This window comes from Xiphophorus maculatus, chromosome 6 (genome assembly GCF_002775205.1).
Source record: "Xiphophorus maculatus strain JP 163 A chromosome 6, X_maculatus-5.0-male, whole genome shotgun sequence".
Taxonomy (NCBI): domain Eukaryota; kingdom Metazoa; phylum Chordata; class Actinopteri; order Cyprinodontiformes; family Poeciliidae; genus Xiphophorus; species Xiphophorus maculatus.
Window position 1 is genome coordinate 15259274 of NC_036448.1, and position 20513 is coordinate 15279786.

General features: G+C 38.2%; 1 protein-coding gene across 8 annotated transcripts in view; it reads left to right on the forward strand.

Moving 5' to 3' along the window:
* The window catches only part of kmt2c (lysine methyltransferase 2C), a 75590-nt gene that overhangs the window by 28915 nt on the left and 26162 nt on the right, over positions 1 to 20513 (forward strand). For 5 of the 8 annotated variants that reach the window (XM_023335885.1, XM_023335886.1, XM_023335888.1 and 2 more), the window contains exons 13-30: positions 3516 to 3596; positions 3751 to 4472; positions 5837 to 5956; positions 9408 to 9524; positions 9723 to 9827; positions 10083 to 10187; positions 10498 to 10679; positions 10937 to 11101; positions 11191 to 11297; positions 11430 to 11501; positions 11579 to 11791; positions 13192 to 13311; positions 13572 to 13697; positions 13779 to 13909; positions 16404 to 16596; positions 18813 to 18905; positions 19151 to 19198; positions 19950 to 20090. In XM_023335885.1, the coding sequence (XP_023191653.1) occupies positions 3516 to 3596; positions 3751 to 4472; positions 5837 to 5956; positions 9408 to 9524; positions 9723 to 9827; positions 10083 to 10187; positions 10498 to 10679; positions 10937 to 11101; positions 11191 to 11297; positions 11430 to 11501; positions 11579 to 11791; positions 13192 to 13311; positions 13572 to 13697; positions 13779 to 13909; positions 16404 to 16596; positions 18813 to 18905; positions 19151 to 19198; positions 19950 to 20090 (2841 nt within the window). The remainder of the gene's footprint in view (positions 1 to 3515; positions 3597 to 3750; positions 4473 to 5836; positions 5957 to 9407; positions 9525 to 9722; positions 9828 to 10082; positions 10188 to 10497; positions 10680 to 10936; positions 11102 to 11190; positions 11298 to 11429; positions 11502 to 11578; positions 11792 to 13191; positions 13312 to 13571; positions 13698 to 13778; positions 13910 to 16403; positions 16597 to 18812; positions 18906 to 19150; positions 19199 to 19949; positions 20091 to 20513) is intronic. The other 3 variants (XM_023335890.1, XM_023335892.1, XM_023335893.1) reach the window with 3 other exon arrangements.

Consider the following 20513-nt stretch of genomic DNA (forward strand, 5'->3'; position numbering starts at 1 on the left):
CACATTGCACTGCAATCTGGTCCAAGTGAGGTCAGCCAGGACTACAGTGCAAAGTTCCTCCCCAAATATGTACAGCAAGCTAGGTTAGGGATGCCAGTGGCAGCCCGCTATACTGCCCACTCTTGTTGAGGCAGCCCACTCAACTGACTGTAGAGAATGGATGAGAGTATTATGATTGTATCACTGATCCCCTGTCTGCTAACCTGCCTTGAAGCAATGCTGGCTCATTCATTACTACTCACACAGTCTGTCTGCTTGTTTTGCACACTAGGCACAGATGCTCACTCTTTTTCTACTTCTGGTCATTTACAATCCCCTAATTAGATTTGGCTGGAAAAGCACAGCTTTCCCCACTTTTAAAAAAGATATGTTATGTCTGTTTGGGCCATCTTAATTAAGGAGGGTTTATTTTGCAAGTGTTTATCACACTTGTGAGTGTAGAGCTCGTTCAGCCAGATGAATTGACCAGTCCGTCACATCAACTGTCTCCTTCCTCAAGCTCCTTGGTTTGCTGTAATTTTGGCCCATTCCTCCTCACAGAAATGGTGCCACTGAGCAGGGTTTGCATGCTACCTTGTTCACACACACACCTTTTAAACTCTGCCCCTAAATTTTCTATGGGATTGAATTCAGGGCTCCAAGTCATTAACTTTGTTGTTTCTAAGCCATTTTCTAATTAATTTAGTGGGGTTTGGAGTCATTGTCTGTTTGGAAGAAGCATTTGTGCAAAGCTTTAACTTCCTAACTGATGCCTTAAAATGTTGCTTTAATGTCTCCACACACTTTCCTTATGAAAAACACCCATACAACATGATGCTACAGCTCCTGTCCTTCACAGTCAGAATGGCATTCTCAGGATTTCAAGCTTCACCATTTTTCTTTTGTTTTGGCCAAATACGTCACAGGACTTGTCTCCAAAAGTTAATGTCTTTGTGTCTCAGTGGATTCATAAAAGTAATCAAGTTTTTTTATGTTCAGTATGCCATAATAGCTTGCTTCTTTCTATGTGACCTTCCATATAGGTACATGATTAATAATGTGAACAATGACTGTTGTCAGCTACAGCCAACATCTTTTGTTTTTTTGTTCTGGGGATTCAAAGAGTCTCTGGGACTCGGAACACGACTCCTCAAACTTTAAGATGGCGGATCATTGTGTTTATTCTTGCATAATTGCTGGAATAGATAAACATGGCAACTTCAAGTATCTGGATGTTTGTATCCAAGGATGAACCGGAGTTGTGGAGTCACACATTTCCCTACCTAATCCCGGCTGGTTGCTTTTCATTTTTCCGTGATGTCACACAAGAAAGTGGTGTATTTGAGGTGTTGCTTTAAAACACATTAAAATGTGCCTCCAAATTACTGTTGTGGTTTTGAATTAGTCCTAGCACAAAGTCATAAAATCATAATATCAGCTAGGCTTTCTCAAATTGTTTAAAAGTATGGACGTGTTACTGTATGTAATCTCCTGACAATTAGCAAATAGGAAAAGTTGTATGACAACATTTAAAACAGAACGATCTACAACAAAACATTCTTTTGCTATTACTGCACTGAAATCCGTGATGTTGTGATGACCGTTGCCATTTGCTATATTGCGTAGTTCTACTTTAGGCCACACTTTCTTGTAATAGTCTGCAAAGTTTATTTTATATTAATCTGCTTAATAACACAGCAGGCTCGTCAGACTGTAGCAACAACATCACAGAGCGTAAATGGTGTATTTTGATGTTCTATTTTATCTTTACTGTTTACCAGCAGCCAATATTTATATACTTGATGCTCTCTAGAAACAGCTTTCTGGTATTCTTACTGACAGATAAGAGAAAAGGGTACAACTGTTTAAATAGCTATTTGTGTTCTCTTTATCTGTGCAGTAAGATTTAAGTAACTGAATCAATGCTTTAGACTAATTTAAATATTGTTTGTATCAGATGTAATCAACTAGCAGTGTAATTTTAACTAAGAGATACTACTGTTATTACTCACAATGTAAAAGTCTGATTCCCACTCATGCAAACCTCAGTTGTATCGCTATAGATGGAATTTAGTATGACATTAAACAAGATAACAGCTGCAATTATAACTCATCTGGCATACACCCAAATGGGTACTTTAATAAAATTCTTTATTTGAGCTGTTTGACTGCCAGATTTAGCACCGCTCCAGGTTAATCGATGTTTAATAGATGCTATTAAATCTGCCCTGCATGTGCAAGTTGGTCCTGAGTTTAGGATTTTTTTTTTTGCAGAGTTTTAGTTATGTAATAATCTAAACTGTTTAGTTTGCTTATTCAGTGAGTAAAAAAATATTGGAAAGAGTTCATTACAATGAATGTGTGTTCAGCGTGGTCAATAGCTGATGGCAAGAGATGGTTGTAGGCCCATCTTCCTAATTTACTTTCCGGCATGAGCACCGGATGAGCACCTGCAAGCTGCACAGTCATGAGCCCAGAGCACACAGACCCTGGGATGTTGGTTGTCATGGTTACTCCCTTCCCTGGCATTGATGCGTAGCAGGTGCATGCGTGTGTCAGGATCAGTGTGACATGGGAACTTGTGGATTGAAATAGTGGGTGCCTCCTTAAGACTAGGCTGTCTGTACTGTCAGATGCTGTCTGGCAGAATATTGGCTCGATGTGTGGATCCCTGATAGCCAGGGAATACTGGTTCTATTCATACAGCACAAGTTAAAGGAATTGATAGCTTTTAAACAAAACAGACATGGGACATAAAAACAAAACTAGAGTAAGGGCATAGTAGTCACCAATTTGTTAAAAAGCAAAACAATGATTTCAAGTGCATACTGACCAGTAGTCCCCTAGTAGCAACCAGTTGCATGGTAGTTGCTTCTGTCTGAGGTAGTTTTTATCTTGTTTTTCATTTTTACTTTTCTATTGGTTATTGTGGGTGTTATCCATCTCCTTAGGATTCTTGACAATAACAATTAGACCTACACCGATCAGCGATTTTGTGCTAGATTTCTGATTGCTGTTTTTGTAAAGCTCTGATGGACTAAAATCCATTTTGAGTTCTCTTTAAGAACTACAGAGAATAATAGTGTTACAGTAAGGATAAATTAAGAATTCTGTGATTAATTACTTGCGTTGAGATCTCAGTGATTTTATAGTGCCTGAGAGCAGTCAGTGTTGTGCAGGATTTCACTAATATTTCAGAACAAAGATGAAAAAATGTAAGAATTATTGTTTTATAAGTTTTTCAGCAACGTGTATCAAATAGCTACCTTAAACACAGCAACAACTTCCACATTAAGGAGTCCTGCTACCAGAACAATTTGGTACCTCCAGCATGAGGTGCTTTCACTGATTGGAAAATAATTGGATTTTTAGTGTTCGGCCTGCGGATCATTCATCAGGGCTGGTTAAGGCAGTGAAAACCTAAAACAATTCCTTTCATTAGCTTGCTTGTTGATGATTTTCTACAATATGCTATTATCCTGTCGCTGAAGTATTTTTGTAAACTAATAAGTGTGTTCCCGTTTCTCTCTCTTTAGAAGCCCAAGGAGGAGCAGATGCTGTTGAGATGCAGGGTACTGAACCTTCTGTCAACAAAATTACAGCAGAATTCAACCCAGGTTTGTACATTTTGATTTAATTTATTGCAAACATAACTGATTTTACAGTTGAAAGTGTTGCTAGTTTCCATGCCCCTCAATTTTCTTTTATTTGTAAATACTATGTTGGATACATTTATGTTCTTAACACCAACTTTTGTTTACTCTTTTACAGAAACAAAACCAGCAGCTAGACCCCAGCTCACGTCCACAGAAAGTTCTGCGTCATTGTCATCTCCGAGCCAGGAACCCTTTCTTGTCCAGCAGCCCATTGAGGCGCTACAGACGCAGGATATCACATTGCTAATCAAGCCAGCAAATACAGAGGCCTGCCCTGAGCAGGGCACGGTCGACCCCAGCACAAAGGATTTTAAGGCCATCATCTCAACCACCAAAGAACCAAGTACTACATCAGTAACTTTCATGGAACAACAAATGGAAGTCGCACTACACCAAACTTCAAGTATGGATGTAGTGAAGGCTTCTTTCTTGGAAACTGCTCCTAAACAACCTAACAAAAACACAAATGAGGGTGTATTTCACATGAACTTGGCAGAGACTGTTAAGCCTTCAACTTCTAGTAGATCAGAGGAGATGAACTCTACACTGGACAGCAAGCCCAATGTGTTATTTCCTGGTTTGTCTTTAGAGGAGAAACCCGTCAAAACAGCTGTGGAGAGATTGGCCGAAATGGTCTCCTCTCCCTCACACTCTTCTCCTCTAGCCAGAGGGATGCCTCTCAGAGACCCGTCACAGACCCAGATCCTACCCACGCTGAGTGACCACAGCAGTATAATACCAACAACAAACCTCATACCGTTCACGCCGAAGATTGGCATGGGAAAACCGGCCATCACAAAGAGGAAGTTTTCTCCCGGGAGGCCTCGGGTCAAACAGGTATGACGCCAAACTGCTAATCGTTGAGATTACTACCATTCATTGGCACAGTGGGAATCACTCTACCTGATACACTGTGGCAATTCAGATAAAAATTCATTGCAATTTTAATAGGTATCTGCAGCTAATTCACTACCTCTTTGTGTGTTACCTGTGGGTCATGCTCTTTGAAACATGATTAAGAGTTTTTCTGTCACTGGTTTCTGTGTGATTGAAGTAGCTTCAGGCTTGGGATAAGAACTTGTTTGTTTCTGTCTATAACATTATTTTACCTCTTACAGTGGCCTACACAAGTAAAGCACGAAAGTGGCTATTTTTCTACTCCCTTTGTAACACTGCGTTCAAAACTATTCGAAAAGGGCAGTCTTTTTTTCTTTTTGTAAATCCCCAAAGGAGATGGAGGTTTTGTGGATTGAAGATATTTTGCTAACATTCCCTACTGGTATCCACCTCAAACATCATCATTATCTGTCTCTCTATTCATCTCATGATCATGTCATAAACATGCATTGTGTCATTGTCCGACTTAGGATGAACATCCATTAATTCAGAAACAGCAGTAGTAATTACTTTTATTATTTACATAATATATTATGAGTGGCTGAGGGAGATTAAACACCAAATATTCAGATTATTTTGATATTGGAGTCCTAAGTCTGCCTCATACAGAACGTAGAATTTTCTCAAAAAATATTTGGAATTGAATTGTGCCATCGGCTGCTTATATGTTATAAATGACGCAAGTGCAAGAGAGCTAGTTGAATAAAGGTTTTTTTTTTCTAGCGGTAGTATATCTTAACTCTGAAATAAGCATTACAGGGCTCAAATTAATTTACTACACCCAGTATGGGAAAATCTTTTCTAAAAAGCATAAATCAGACTCTTCAGTCAAGCATGGCTAATGCGCTGATGTTTTGCTGTGCGAATGCAGCTGCTTGTTTGACAGCATGCCAAACATATGATTGCCATAAAGACATGTAACAGGTCTATTTCCCACCCTTTTCTACTTTATAATGCCACGCTAATGCTAATAAATTCTTCTATGCAAACTGCAACTAACACATTTGCTTGTCCAAGTTTTGCTCTTTAAACTAGGCGCATGGAAAATGAGGATTAGCTTTAACTCATATCACTTAATAACTTGTAGATGTTCTGGCTTGTAAGATCCTTCCTTAAATGAATGTGTATCGACTTAATCTAAAGTTACTACATGAGAACCTCACCACATTTCTTTAACATCTTTCTTTGTATGTTTTGGTTTCTTTGCCGGCTTTGTTTTTAAGTTGCTGCATTTTGTCGCCCTTCTCCCTCCCTCCTCTCTCTCTCACTCTCTCTCACCCTCTCACCATCCCTTCTTACCTTAGGGTGCATGGAGCCCCCATAGCAGTGTGTGCTCACCCTATTCCTGGTCACCAGACCAGCCAGAGGGTTGGGACCCAAGGACCAGGCAGTCTTATGGCAGCCCCAGTTGGAGCATCAGAGTGGTAAATACAGTGGCTCACCAGAGATGACAGGGCAGCAGCTGCCCTCTCTGACCGTTTTTATTGTGATGCTCGCTCTCTGAGTATTCCTGAGCTTCACTGGTCTATAATGCAGCCAACAATAAATGATGATGTACACTTTGGAGTAAGAAAAGGCATAAGAAATTTTGTTTACTAAAAATGTGAGGAAGAAGATTTAAAATATTTGTCATATTGGAGTTGAATTCAGTGAACAAGAGTATTAGGTTTTTCACAAAATATTATATAATCACTTTAGCACTGAATTCAGACTGCTTTTGTCAACTATACACTGTTGTGTTTTCTGTAATTCCTTTTTGAACAAGTGTAAAGAGTAATACACTCATTACGTATCTCTACTCAGCATTGAGGGGGGGGGAAATACCGTTGTGTCATGCTACTGACAAAACCAGAAAAGTCATTGTTACGGTTATAATAATTACCGTAACATTATTTGTCATGTTGATACAAAGGCAGGAGCAAAAGTAACTTATGAATATCAATTCAAAATTATTTTACATTTCAGGTGCTGACTGCACAGAATTTTTTTCCTGTGTACTATACTAGACCTTATAGTCTATATAGCACAAATATATGAAGTATGTATTAGTTTCTGTTTGGGCTACCTACTTAAGTAGCCAGTCTTCTGCTGGCTGCTTAGCAAGCATGCTCTGCTCATACCTTGCCAAGTGTGGTTTAATCATTTTTTGTATTATCTATAACAGTCAGATTTTTTTTCCAAACAGCCATGTTGACATTTTTCTTAAAGTTGGTAAATCTGTTGGCGTCTTCATTCAGCACAGCTGCCTGGCAATGTGCAGCAACAGGTGGGACAGGGCAGTGCTGTGTTGCTAGTGTTTCATACAGCTTGAGAAAACCTTAAGGCCTTTTTTTAATTAAAGTGTTTAACTGTAAGAATGGTACAACATTTTTGGTGGATTTTAGACGGTTTCATTTTTAACCTTTTACCAAAGCCCTTGTGAGAGTTCCAGTTCAGGGTTAAATGAAATCGGGTTGTCAAAAAGAGCATTTGAACTATGTGGCCAATAATGTTTTTTAGGAAAGATTTTTAGGAGATTCAAGCAGATGGAAGTTTACAGTCATGTCAAACTTTCAAACCACTGTGGAAAATCTGCCAAAGGCATTGTGCAACCTGTTCAGGAAGAACCTGCCTTCACTTTCTTAATTGCTCTGTATTATGAAGTCACTTTCTAACAGACATGTAGATCGAGGAACTTCAGACAACCGAGATTCAACAACAACAAAAAAGATTATCAGCATTACATATGCATTCATTTATGGTGTGTTACGTAGCCACTTTTTGCTAAATGTTAGAAAAATACTGTGTTAACTATGATTTAAATTTTTATTCATTCGTGGCTTCTGCATAATGTTGAAGGATATATCTTGAGCTTCCTTGTACCTTAAATTTGATACGCTTTAAAACACATTGCTTTTACGGCCAGAATGTGTTCAATGTACAGTTTAGTGGTGGAAATGAATGATGTTTCTGGTAATTTGGGGAACAATATGGACAGAGCTTGCTTTTGAGGTTTGTCTACCTGTGAAGTTATGCAGGCTTGACTTGTTGCAACAGCTTTCCCTTCGGTGATCATGTCAGGGAAAAGGGATGTTGAGTCGTCAGTGGGAGCCCAAAGTGCAATAAGAGTGTTGGTCTATTTTACTACTGAATACAAATGACGGTTAACGGTCACCCAGTATTCATTCAAATTGTTGTTTGCAAGAATTTTGATTGTCGTTTCTAACAGTTTAAAACCACAAACTAGAAAAAGAAATCACCTAGCAATGGTTGCCTTCTCATGTGACTTACTCACTCTTAACTCAGTTTTTTTTTTTTTTTTTTGTCAGACCTAACTCCTACAGAAAACCAGCAGTTCAATCTGAGGACTGAGATGACAATAGAAGAACGTTGATTTTATGTCAGATAAACTATTTTTGCTGTTTTGACTCGTTATCCTGCTAAAAGACCATTTTCAGTTTCTGGCAGAGGACACCAGATTTTATTTGAAATTCTGCTTTAGAGGCCATTATGTCATTAGATATGGTGTGTATGAGATTATGTCAATATAATGAAAAGACGGTATTTATGCTAAAATTTAATGTAAAAATTAATTTACCTATAAGCATGACTGATTTAGTCAAAACGGATACATGATTATAATAATGGATGTAGCATTTATTTTAGTTCCACATAGATTGAATGTGTTGATGTTCACTGTGATTAAAAGGTGGATTAGAGGTTTCATGTACTTATATGTGATTTGCCTTTTTTCCTAAGAGAAAGTACATAGTGTTAGAAGAATAGCGCAAATTATAGGTTTAACGCTTGCTAAATCTAGTAGAACATTTGTAAACAAGTGTGCTTATTATTATGTGCTCTGCTATTTTACCTTACAGAATAACACTACCAGCTATTTTTTTCTGGTTAATTAGCCAGAGTGGGCTTATTAGTCTAACTTAACTGAGTTTGCTTAGCTTCCTTCCTTCCTTCTTCCTCCTTTCTTTCCACTCTTCCTCCTTTTCTTTATTTTCCCCCTTCTTTTTTTGTTTACTTTCATATATAATGACCAGCTACTGTAGAGAGACCTCCACAGACTCATGGTGAACCTTAGTAGTTTATTGTAACAAATGGCCATAAAGGGCTGAGGGCAGAAACATAGATTTTGTTTTTTTTAAACATCCGTTGTTCCTACACAATATTGTTTACATGTAGCATGCTGTGTAGGAACAATGGCTTTGATATATTGTGAAGATCCAGTAAATATTTTGCAGTTCTAATTTGAAGAACAGTTGCTGCCTTCATTTTTATTGAATGCAGAAGCACAGAGTGGTGTCAAGCTAAAATTAGGTTTGCTTTCTTGGAACCATACAATATGTAATATCAGTGTTTAATATTGATTTAAATGTGTCACCCATCATAAATAAATTTTGTTTTTATCCCCTCACCATGACATTCACATCACTCGTGAACCATTATTGCCTCAGTCAATCTGTGAAATGTGTAATTTTAGCATGCAGTGCAAATATGTATTGAAGAAGTGTCCAGTCGCTCCTTTGTCCCGTCAATGACTGAATTCTCAGTATAACAATTTGCATATATAATGCTGTCCGAGTTTGACAAACCTCAGTAGTTACAATGCATAGTCTCTTAAATTAACTAGAAATTGAGCTGTTTAGCTAAGAAATTGTATATTTTTTTGTCTAGCAAATCTTCTGCAGAAGAAGCATCCTGGTTAATATTTGCACCTTTAGCTAAACGAATTGGGCATTCAGCATCCAAAAAGGTGTTTCAGAAAAGAAGCAGACTTTGCAATCAGACCGAGCTTGGGACTGTCGTTTTGAGTTTGTATGACGATGAATTATAATTGCATGGTTTGACTGAATTGGCCATTTTATTTTATTTTTTCATCTGCAGGGTCGAGGATCAGGCTTTCCTGGTAGGAGGAGGCCGAGAGGAGCAGGACTGTCGGGCAGAGCTGGACGGGGCAGAGCCAGAGGGAAAAACGGAGTGAGTCCCAGCATCAACCCTGGGGTATGATCTTTACGAGATTGTTTAAATACTTAGTTCAGCAAACGATAGCTATTTTATGAGCAGTGATGATGTTCATATCAAAGGTTGTGCATGTACTGCACAGTTTTATTTGACAGTGGTAAAATATTTTTAAAGCCTGTGCCCTCCCATTTATATGTAAATTTTTTGTGTTTTTTTTTTCTTCCTTCTTATTTGCAGATCACTGCAATGGAAACACAATACCCACTCAAAGAAGAGGAGGAAAATGCGATGCACAACACTGTCGTAATTTTCTCCAGCAATGACAGTTTCACGCTAAAACAGGTTTGTATTTGTGCCCATCTTTTTTGTGCTCATTCTGATTTTCATTTGAAATTCCTGACCATGAATTTCAATATTCACGCTAAATGGCCTCATAATAAATTGTTTGCTTAAAAGTTTGGCCTCTGGAGTTTATTTTTTTTTCCCAACAGCACACTAGAAATAATCAAAATTGTTTTACTCTAACCTCTGAAACTTACTGGCACAACTCGGTCATTGCACTGAAATCAGTTTACTCACATCTGTCTTCCCTTAAAGGACATGTGCGTGGTTTGTGGGAGTTTTGGTCTCGGTGCAGAGGGACGTCTATTGGCCTGTGTACAGTGTGGCCAGTGCTACCATCCCTTCTGTGTCGGTATAAAGGTATAGTTTTTTTTCCCTCTTTCATCTACTTCCTTGTTACTCTCTCCTTGTTGTTCTGCCTTACCTTTCTTTTTGCCTTGTTTCCCTTCTGTTTACTTCCTCACGCCCTCATGTCTTGACTACTTTCCTTCAATGTCTTTCCTTCCTTGTTTTTGTCCTTCCATATTTGACTTCTATCTCTGGTTGATTTGAACTTCCATCCCTTTCTTAATAGAGAACTTCCTATTTTCTATAGGATAAAGATCTTAAAAGACAACTTGCTGGGCAGAAACTACATTTCCCATGTCTGTTACTGCTTTACTGTTTACAGATCACCAAGGTGGTGCTCAGTAAAGGCTGGCGATGTCTTGAGTGTACGGTGTGTGAGGCTTGTGGGCAAGCCACAGATCCTGGCCGCTTGTTGCTGTGTGACGACTGCGACATCAGCTATCACACATACTGTCTGGACCCTCCTCTGCAGAATGTTCCTAAGGACAGCTGGAAGTGCAAGTGGTGAGTAACTCTTTGATCATTGTGCTCTAATGGGCTTCAAGCAGTAAATCTTTTAAATTAGAATTGAACTGGTGCCTTGCAGAGTCACATTCCTGAACTTCACTCTTTCCCAATTTATGACTTTTTTTGTGGTGCTTTCTTTAAGGCTAAACAAAATAATTGTTTAATTTAAAATATGTGACCTCATATTGTTTTTTTGTTTTTATCTCTATTCTCTTTGGACTAAATAACCATTGTATTTCTCCCATCTCCTGCAGGTGTGTGTCCTGCACTCAGTGTGGTGCAACCACTCCAGGACTGAGGTGTGACTGGCAAAATAATTACACACAGTGTGCTCCCTGTGCCAGTCTTACATCATGCCCAGTCTGCCTGGTGGACTACAGCGAGGGCACCATCATTGTTCAGTGCCGCCAGTGTGACAGGTCTGTGTTGTTCCTGCAGAACTGTCATGGAAGGAATGCAGAACCCTGACTAACTCTCTGGAAACTATCTGAAATTTTCCTCTCTGCAGATGGTTTCATGCTTCTTGTCAAAATCTTCATTCAGAAGATGATGTAGAAAAGGCGGCAGAGAGCAGCTTCGACTGCACGATGTGCCGAACATTTAAGACCACAAAAGGTGGGAGAGTTGTGATTTAGCACAATGGTTTTTTTTTTATTAAAGCAAATATGTTGTGTTTTTATTGCCACATGTTTAATAATTATCTTGTTAAATTACTGAACTGCTTGTGTGCTTTTGGTTCTGCTGCAGTTATAACAAAGACAAGAGAGATCACTGAGCCACTACTTGTGACACAGACATTTTCCAAAGCTAAAGATTTTGGTAAGTTTAAAGCAATCCAAAAGAGATGCATGTTTATTTTTGAAGTATTTAACCTTTTTTGCTGTTTTTCTGTTCAGATCTGTCTCGGACCTACACCCAGGATGGTGTTTGTTTGACAGAGTCAGGACTTTGTCAGCTCCAGAGCTTGTCTGCTGCTGCGTCACGACGACGGAAACCCAAACCAAAGCTAAAGCTGAAGATCATTAACCAGAACAGCGTGGCAGTGCTTCAGGCCCCCATGGACCCTCTTTCAGAAATGTCTCGAGACGAAGACATGGAGGACAACAGAGGTATCTATGATCTCATACAACCTGTATGTAATCCTGTTGTACCGACCCATTTTAGGAAATTAAATATCTTCAAAAATTTGGATATTTTGGTAATTCAAATAAAGAATTTAATCTTAAGGTTTCTTCCACTGAGAGGCATACATTTCAATTGTTTATTTCTGTTCATTCATAGCTTGTAAATAAAGAAGATCCATGACTTGGTGTCTAGCAAAAATAGAACATTATAGAAAACAGAGAAGCTATTTTTTAATACAGAAATATTGGCCTAATGACCAGTATGTCTATGTATTGCATCAGTGTGTTGTGACATGGAACACACTGATGCACTGCCATGCTGTTATGGAGGCCCAGGTACCTTTAATAGCAACTTTCAGTTTATTTTGAGTATTGGTTCTGGTGTCTCAAATCTTCCTCGTGACGGGAGTCCTCAGGTTCTCTATGATGTTAAAGTCTGATGAGTTTCTGGCCAATCAAGCATAATGATATTGTAGTCATTAAAGCAAGTAAGTATTAGTATTACTGACAGCGGAGGCAGGTGCTGAGTTCTTCTGAAAAATAAAATCAGTTTCCGCAAAGCTGACCACAAAAGCTGTGGGAAACACAAAGCTTTGTGGTAAATAGCTACACTGTCTTTGGATTAGGCAAAACGCAGTGGTGTTGAAATCATCACTGCCTGTTGAAACATCATAAATTTAAACGTCTGATAGCAACTTGGAATCCATACCTCCCTAATTTCACTTTGTTTTCAAATGAAGGTAAAATTTACTTTCACTCGAGGAGGACAGTGGAGCTCTGTGCATGTTTTCTCTGCTACATGAGTGGCTTAACAAAAGGAACTTGGCCATTGTACTCTGTTTGTTGTTAAGGTTCTGATTTCACCCACAAGTCCACACCTTATGAATTTCTCAGAAACTCTTAGAGTTTTGCTTCCCAGTCCTCATGTTGCGAAATCTGTTGCTTGTGCAACTTTTTGCCCAAGTTTTTCCTTCCACTCAACTTTCCATTAATATGTTCATAAAGCACACTGTGAACAGCCAGCTTCTTTAGTAATAACCTTGTGGTGTTGGTAACTATCTGCTTGACAAATGTTCAACTAGCAATAACCATTGTGTGAAATAATCACGTGATAAAAGCAGCTGATATATTAGCATGTGCTCAATGTAACTAATTTAAATTTCACTTGTTTACTATAGTAGTCTTTGGTCTATTTTGATCAGTGTACATTTAATAGAAAGATATTCACTCTTGGAACTTGTGCAGTTGAAGTTCAATCAGGCGAATATCTTGCTTTAGAGAATGGGGTTTGGATGAAACTGACCCCGTTACTGTTTTGAGGGGCCTGACTGAGGTGTTCTCAGCTGCTGGGCTGTCACTAATCATCTCTTCTCTACCTCTTACAGAGGCGGAGCTCCTTGATTGCGAGACAAAGTCTGACTCAAGCCTGGAGCGAGAGCCAGCGGAAGATGACTCCAAAGGGGCCGACGGCGTCAAGAAGAGGAAGAGGAAACCGTACCGACCGGGTAGGGCACCTGATCCAAGGAGACAGCTCTCCTGAAGCATAAAATGGTGCAGTACATGCCCAGCGTTGTAGCTGCAGAGATGTGCTGCCATCTCACGGCCTCAGATGCACAGAGGGCTCTGTCTGGTGTTTTCAAGCCTGCATTATTTTGCCACTTAACAGAGACAGAGAAAGGCTAGGCTTTAAACTAGTCAGCCTCACTTTTGAAATGGCAAATTGCACTTAAATCTAAGTTTGCAAGTAAATCTATTTTCTTATCAGGCATTGGGGGGTTCATGGTCCGTCAAAGAAGCCGGCCAGGCCAAGGTCCAAGCAAAGCAAAGCGATCCCTCTGCAGAAAAGATTCGTCTGGCTCTGTGTCAGAGAATCCCATCTGTAAAGATGAAGGTCAGTGCACCAAAACTATGCATATAATTTAAATTTGTGTCGTTGAACTCAGAAATTTCTAAAATAATGTTTTGTTTTCAGGTTGGACAGAAGCCCAGCCAAATACTCCTTTGGATGAGACGCCCTCTGGACAAGAGGTCCCAGAAAAGATAAAGAAGCGCTACAGGAAGAAGAAGACCAAACTGGAAGAAGCTTTTCCAGCCTATCTGCAGGTCAGTAATCTGGACTGTGTAATGGTTTATTTAAAAAAATGGTTATATCTACCACTTATCTTTGTATTACATATGTATATATTAATCTTTTAAATATATAATATATTTATATTCTCCAGTTGCATAAGGTGGACGGTAGAGCCACATGTTCTCATTCTATGTTATTGTGCACTGCTGGTCAGCTGACTTCTCAGGCTTTTCCCTGCTCACAGTAAATGTACGTTTGGCTGTTAACGATATTTACGATTCATAACATGTAGAGGACTGGCTTGGAATGTCAAGCTGCAGCAACCAGCACTGTTTTTAATCTGCAGCATGTCTGTTAAACAGCAAACTGTAGAAAGCCTTACTAATGAAGAAGCTATCAGTTTATATGCCTGGCCAGTATTAATTTTGACTGCACATTTTTAAATTCTACTCGCCCTGTTTTTGACTAAAATCAAATTTCATTTCGGTTTATAATTTTAGTTTTTGAAATGCTTAATTTGAGCGTGGCTAGTCATTTTAGTTGTTAGTCTAATTCTTTTCAATTAACTCTTTATATATTTCAATCTGTTACAAGTAAGTGTCATAATTGTGGACTGTTATGCAGTACAAAGAAAGGTTTACTTTGGTCCCAAAAGCTACTTTCTTAACTTATGTTGCCTGACCTGGATTTTATGTCCTGTCTTACTTGTATCTATTCTGTCCAAGTTTTTGTCCAACATTTCCAGATTAATGTTGAAAAACGTATCACATTTTGCACAAAGGCCTTTTGAACCTGCTAAATTTAGCTGGTGTTCATGTACAAGGCTCCTACACAGTCTCACAAAGTCTAGACAAGTTTGAATATTTACTGCCCCATTTTTCAGATCTTATGGGAAATAAGTTATTTGAGTGTGGAATGATGTTGGAATTTCCATGTTTCCATATTTCTGTATTGGAACTACATAAAAATATAGATGATGATGATGATGATGATTATTATAACTGTAATAATCCATACATAATTGTCGTGGCAGAGATAATGTTGCTTTTGTGTTCCTCAATAAAATCAAGTAGTTCATTCATTTTTTGGGAAATACATTAAACAACGGTAGTTTTTCTTAACTCAAGATTATCATTGTGTGAGAATCTCTGTATCTTGTTTATGCCTCCATGTAGCCAGAGTTGGATTTCATATCATTAATCTGTTTTTTAATGGAAATGGTTTTCAGTTGTAGTTTAATGTGCGTGTAATATGGAATGTGTTGCTAAAATAAGCAACGCATTCCATATTATGTGAGTTTTAGTATGTGAATTAGATAAAATCGGTATTTTAATGTTAGTGAATTTAATGTTTGTTTTCCTTTTCAAATGTACAGTTTTATGGAAAAAAGTCAGTCTGTTTTGAGCTATGTCTTTCTGAAAATTGTTCTTTCACCCCTGGGAAAGGCAGGGAAAGCATAGTAAGTTGCATTGAAACTACTTGCCAGTATGCACTTTATCCCCCTCTGTGGGCTTTTTGGAAAAGATGGAACATCATAAAGTATCTCTGAGTAGAATATGCTTGTCTACTATCATAACTTTTTTAATGGTTCCTTTCTTTCTTGTGAATTGACATACAAAGGCTTAACTGTAGATGGCTGCTTGTCCCCAGCCAGTATCTTAGTGTCACTTTGTGTTGCCCAAAACCTCGATAGGTGATGTGCATTAAGCCAGTGGTGGCTGTCACTGCCACTCTTTATCCCACCACATTAAGGAGAAAACCTAAAAGTCTTACACAGTGAAGCAGATTCCATTAATTATTGAGATAACACGTCGAGCTTTACCGTCTCAGTGCAGCAGTGAGCACTGTTCCATGTTGCAGAGGATAGCTGGGATGTTGCTGATTAGTGGAGGCTGATCCTGAGGGGTCAGAACCATGTGACTGTTGGTTTGGAGGAAGGCTCTCCAAAGTGCAGCCTGGGGGTAGATGTGTCATATGCAGCCTTTGACCACAATTCAAAAATGATCCAAGTTTACCCCACTACCACAAATGGTTGAGGCAGATATATGTATAGGTTTTAGGGTGAATCTTTTCCCTGATGCGGGGGCTTTCGGAAACGACGCAAATTCAAATGTTCTTCAAATTGTAAATGCAGGCTACAAGACAAAGTATTCATTTTTTATTAAAATATCAATGAATACATTTTTATAATTTCATTTTTGTGGTCCATATATATTTTCTACTTGACCTGCTTGCTAAAAAGTGTGCTGCGTCTAGAGTTTCAGTTCAGTTGTCAAGGGCCGTCATTGTGTATTGCAGTACAGCAGAACAATGTTTGTTACTTTCTTCTTATACTGACCAGGAAAAAAATGGTGCTGATCTTTTTACCTTAGTTTTACTTCTATTGTGCCACATTTATTAATCTTTTTTCCAGCTATTTTTCTGTTTTGTATTGTCAGTCTCATCTTTTTAAATAATCATTTGCCTCTTATGGTATTTATCGTCGTCGACATGGCATTGACTTGTCCTGTTTGTTGTCTTTCTCAGGAGGCTTTCTTTGGTAAGGACTTACTGGACAAAAGCAAGCAGAGTAGACAGCAGGGGGTCGAATCAGGCTTGCTGGAGGACGGGCAAAGCTACGTGGAGAGGAAGCAGCCCACTGCAGGCTTCTTGGATTCAACATCAGACCCGCTGCTAACTGCATCAGCAGCATCCATTTCCTCCAGGCCGGCAGCACCACGTATGTATAAACAATAATTTTGTTCCAAGTGATTAGTTCTGATGTAATTCACGCAGTGAATGCAATGTTGTAGGATAAATATTGAATATATCAAGAAAATGGTTTGTTTTTGATTACAAATTCCTCTCCTCTGTTCCTAAATACACGGCATTCCAAAATTACTTATAACGCTTGAACTTATTTCATTTTATTGCATCATGACCACACACTTTAATGTACTTTATTGGGATTTTATTTGCTCAACCAACTAATGCATAATTTGAAGTGGAAATGAAACACGATTAAATGTTTTCTTACAAAGTGATTGTGGAACCACCTTTCACTGCAGTTACAATTTCAAGTTTTTACCAGCTTTGCACATGTGAAGAAGGAATGTTTCTTTTTTGTTATTTGCGAGAAAGCTCAAGGTCACTCAGGTACAAAGCTTGTGTCAAATTCACATTAGATTTACTTCTGGACTTTGACTGAGCTGCTGTCACCCATAGCTCTGTGTGGATGTTTACCTGTGCTGTACTGGTGGAACATAAAGCCCAGTTTTTAAGTGTTTTGAAGCTGTTGATATGCTGTCTTCCAAGATTTGCCTCCCATTAAATGGGTCCAATTTCTCCCCCTCACATGCCCCCTTTACAAAACCATCCCCTCTCCATGATTCTGCCACCTTCAGTGTGGGGATATTTAGAATAATATGCAGGGTTATTTTCCTCCACACAGGCATTTTGCTGTTATGCCAGCAAAATGCCTGGCATAACAGCATAACAGCTGGCATTTTGCTGCTCTTATGCCAGCAAAATGTTATGCTGGCATTTTGCTGGCAAAGTTGAATTTTGGTCTGTTCTGACCAAAGCATCTGGTTAATCATCTGTAGAGTTAGGTGAACAGTCATTACTTGGAGGTCTACAGTTGGGCTAACCTGTGTCCATTTTCGAATCATATATCAGTTGGTTTTCTGTGGAATCATGAAAGTTTGGGATGTTATTTGATAGCCTAACCCTGCCTTATATTTGTCCACTTTTCCATTGACCTTCTTTCTGTGTTTCCTGATCTCTGTGATGCTGTTGGATCCCCAATGACCAAATGCCAAGTTTCAGAGGCCTTCAAATAACAGCTGGATATATGCTAAGATTTATAATAATTAATAAATTATTGGTAATAATTTACCAAATTGGTTGAACTGGATTTTTTTATGATATCAAAGAATAGGGAGCTGAATACAAATGCGCTCATAACTTTTCCAATTTTTATTTATTTGTTTTCTTTTTATTTAAAACAATTTTTTTCTATTTTTCAAAATAATACATTACCTTATTTTGCTCCACCAGATAAAATCCCAGTAAAATACATTTGAGTTTGTTGTTCTAATGTGACTTTCTTTATTTATTTTAATGGGTGATGTAAAAAAAAACAACAACAACAACAACAAAAACTAGCTTTTTGTACAGAACATGAAGCTAGAAACCAAAATGAACATTTGTCTAAAAGAAAATAAAAGCTCTCCTGTCACGGAGCTTTTATTCAGTTTTGGTTTTTTACTTCGTTTCTTTTTTTTTCTGAGAATAAATTATTACTTAGTCAAGAATAGAGAATGTTTGTCTTTTTAGACTGTTACTTAAAGGTTTCTCTACATGCAAAAATGAAGAGCAATTTTTGAGCAGACAATAGTTGAAACAACCTTAATTTTATGGTAGCATTTAAGTAGTAACTTTTTGCAAGGAACAGAAATTAAGATGATCATGTTTCTACTGTTTTTTTAATCTTGTGGACTTTACCAAAGGATGCTTGATGGTACTGAATTCCAACTGAAGCTTTTTTATTATTATTTTAAGTGATCCCCTTTCAGTCTTGATCTATCCACCACCATTTTGAAAAATTATGACTTGATTTCAATCATTTTAACTGAAGCTGTTAACTCCTTTTGTCAACATGTGTGACTCGCTGTTTCAGTAGAGCTCAGCCATCTATCTTCAACCTATTTTGTATTTTATATCATTTTTATGATATAAAATACAATATCTCAGTCAAATATTGTTATGACCTCTTTTGGGGGAAAACGGCTTTTGAAAATTTGAGTTCATCCAAGGTTTAATCAACAACAAGTTCTACATGTGACGTGACAACAAGCAGCTCAAGATCCCTCATGTCAGTTCATCATCATTTATTATTTGTGACACTTTGGTTTTCCTTTTTTTTTCCTTTTATTTCTTTTCCTTCATCTGCAGAGACGACAGAGGAACCATTAGTTGATCTAGCTGATGTTCTTAACACTGGTGCAGACATCTTGGGAGTGCTCGGAAAGCCAAGCGGTGACTCTGGTGCGTCAAATATCTCAGAGGCAGTGACAGTGACAGAATATATTATTGGTCACCTATGATGGGTTTATGTAATCCTCTACTACTTATTATATGTAAATATACTCAGGGAACATGTTTATTTTACTTTCTTCACCTTTGTGATTTTCTTTATTGCCTCATTTTAATTGTTTGTTTTGGTTTTTATATTTTTGTTTAGTTTATTCTGTCTTCACCATTTTATTTTACTTGGTTTTGGGTTCTTGTAGGTCTTGATTTTTGCCCGTTCAAGGTTGACAGCTCACCTCCTCCTTTTGGTAAGGGTGCTTTGGCCTCCAGTTCTCTGCTTTAGTGCATTTCTCCTGCAGTGTGTGTCTCTGTTTTGGGTGTGCATGTTTAAATATTACAGTGACACCGTACCTAGCTTTTCTTTTTTTCCTCTCTCTCTCAGCCATTTCAGATTGCAATAACACTCATGAGCTGCTAGTATCTGTCTAACACACCTTTAGTTTTTGCCCAAATGTATTTGGTGTGCCAGTCTTTGTGATCGTGAGCCTTCAAATATTCTCTCATGAATTCATATCTGGCTCAAAGAAGATTTCTTCAAAATGGGGGAAAAAAACTGACAAGGGTGTCCTAGCATTCAAAAATGAGCAGTCTAGAGAGTGAAGAAGGGCCTTGACAAACGTTCTTAGTTTCTGAATGCAGTAAAAGGCCTCTATCTTCATGCCTTTGGCTTCCTGACAAAAAGCTATGCAGTACATTTTGTGGGCTATTTATGGAATTAAAATTGTGGCAATCTCTAATTTTAAGCGCTCCTGTGAGTTACAGTGCATAAATTCATTATGCAAGTTTTATTAAATGATTTTCAAAACCAATCTTTTCATCACATGAAAAGTGTTAAGATGTTTTGTAAAAACCAAGCTCGACTTTTAAATTGTTTAGTTTCAATTGCCTTTCTACTTAAACAAGTTCTCATGCATTGACTCATTTAAAAGCAACACCTGTGGTGACTTTTTTTCCCTTTGTGTTGCATCTTTCTTTGTTTGTCTGTCTGTGTTTCCACAGCTGGACTGGACATTGGGCCACTTGCAGATGGCTCCCCAGTAGCGCCCCAGTCTCAGACTGGCCGAAGGACGCCTCGAACCATCCCAGAAGAACCCCTGGACGGCATTCTTAGTCCGGAGCTAGACAAGATGGTCACTGATGGTCAGTGGGAAAACACACAATTGATAATTAGAAACCTTCCACATCAAACTGAGTCTAATCAGGATTTTTCTGTCAGATAAATTTCTGAGACTAAAAAAATATCATAAGTTCATTAGCACTGGCAGCTTTTCTTCCTTAAGATGCTTTCTAATCTTATGGCTTGAAAGGCTCTTTGAAATGTGGATCTATGAATTGTGAATTTGACATTTGAAAATAACATTAGCATCACTATAACCTCTAAACCAACCATAACCATATTAGTGGTTAGCATAGTTTCTATTTCAAAAACAGCTGCTTTTGTGTGTTCATTTTACACAGGGTAGACATTTACTTTAACTCTGAAATTTCATAAACACTTGCAGTATTTGATTCATAAAATCTTTAGTGACAAGTTGAATAATGATGTTTTATGATTTTGCTTCC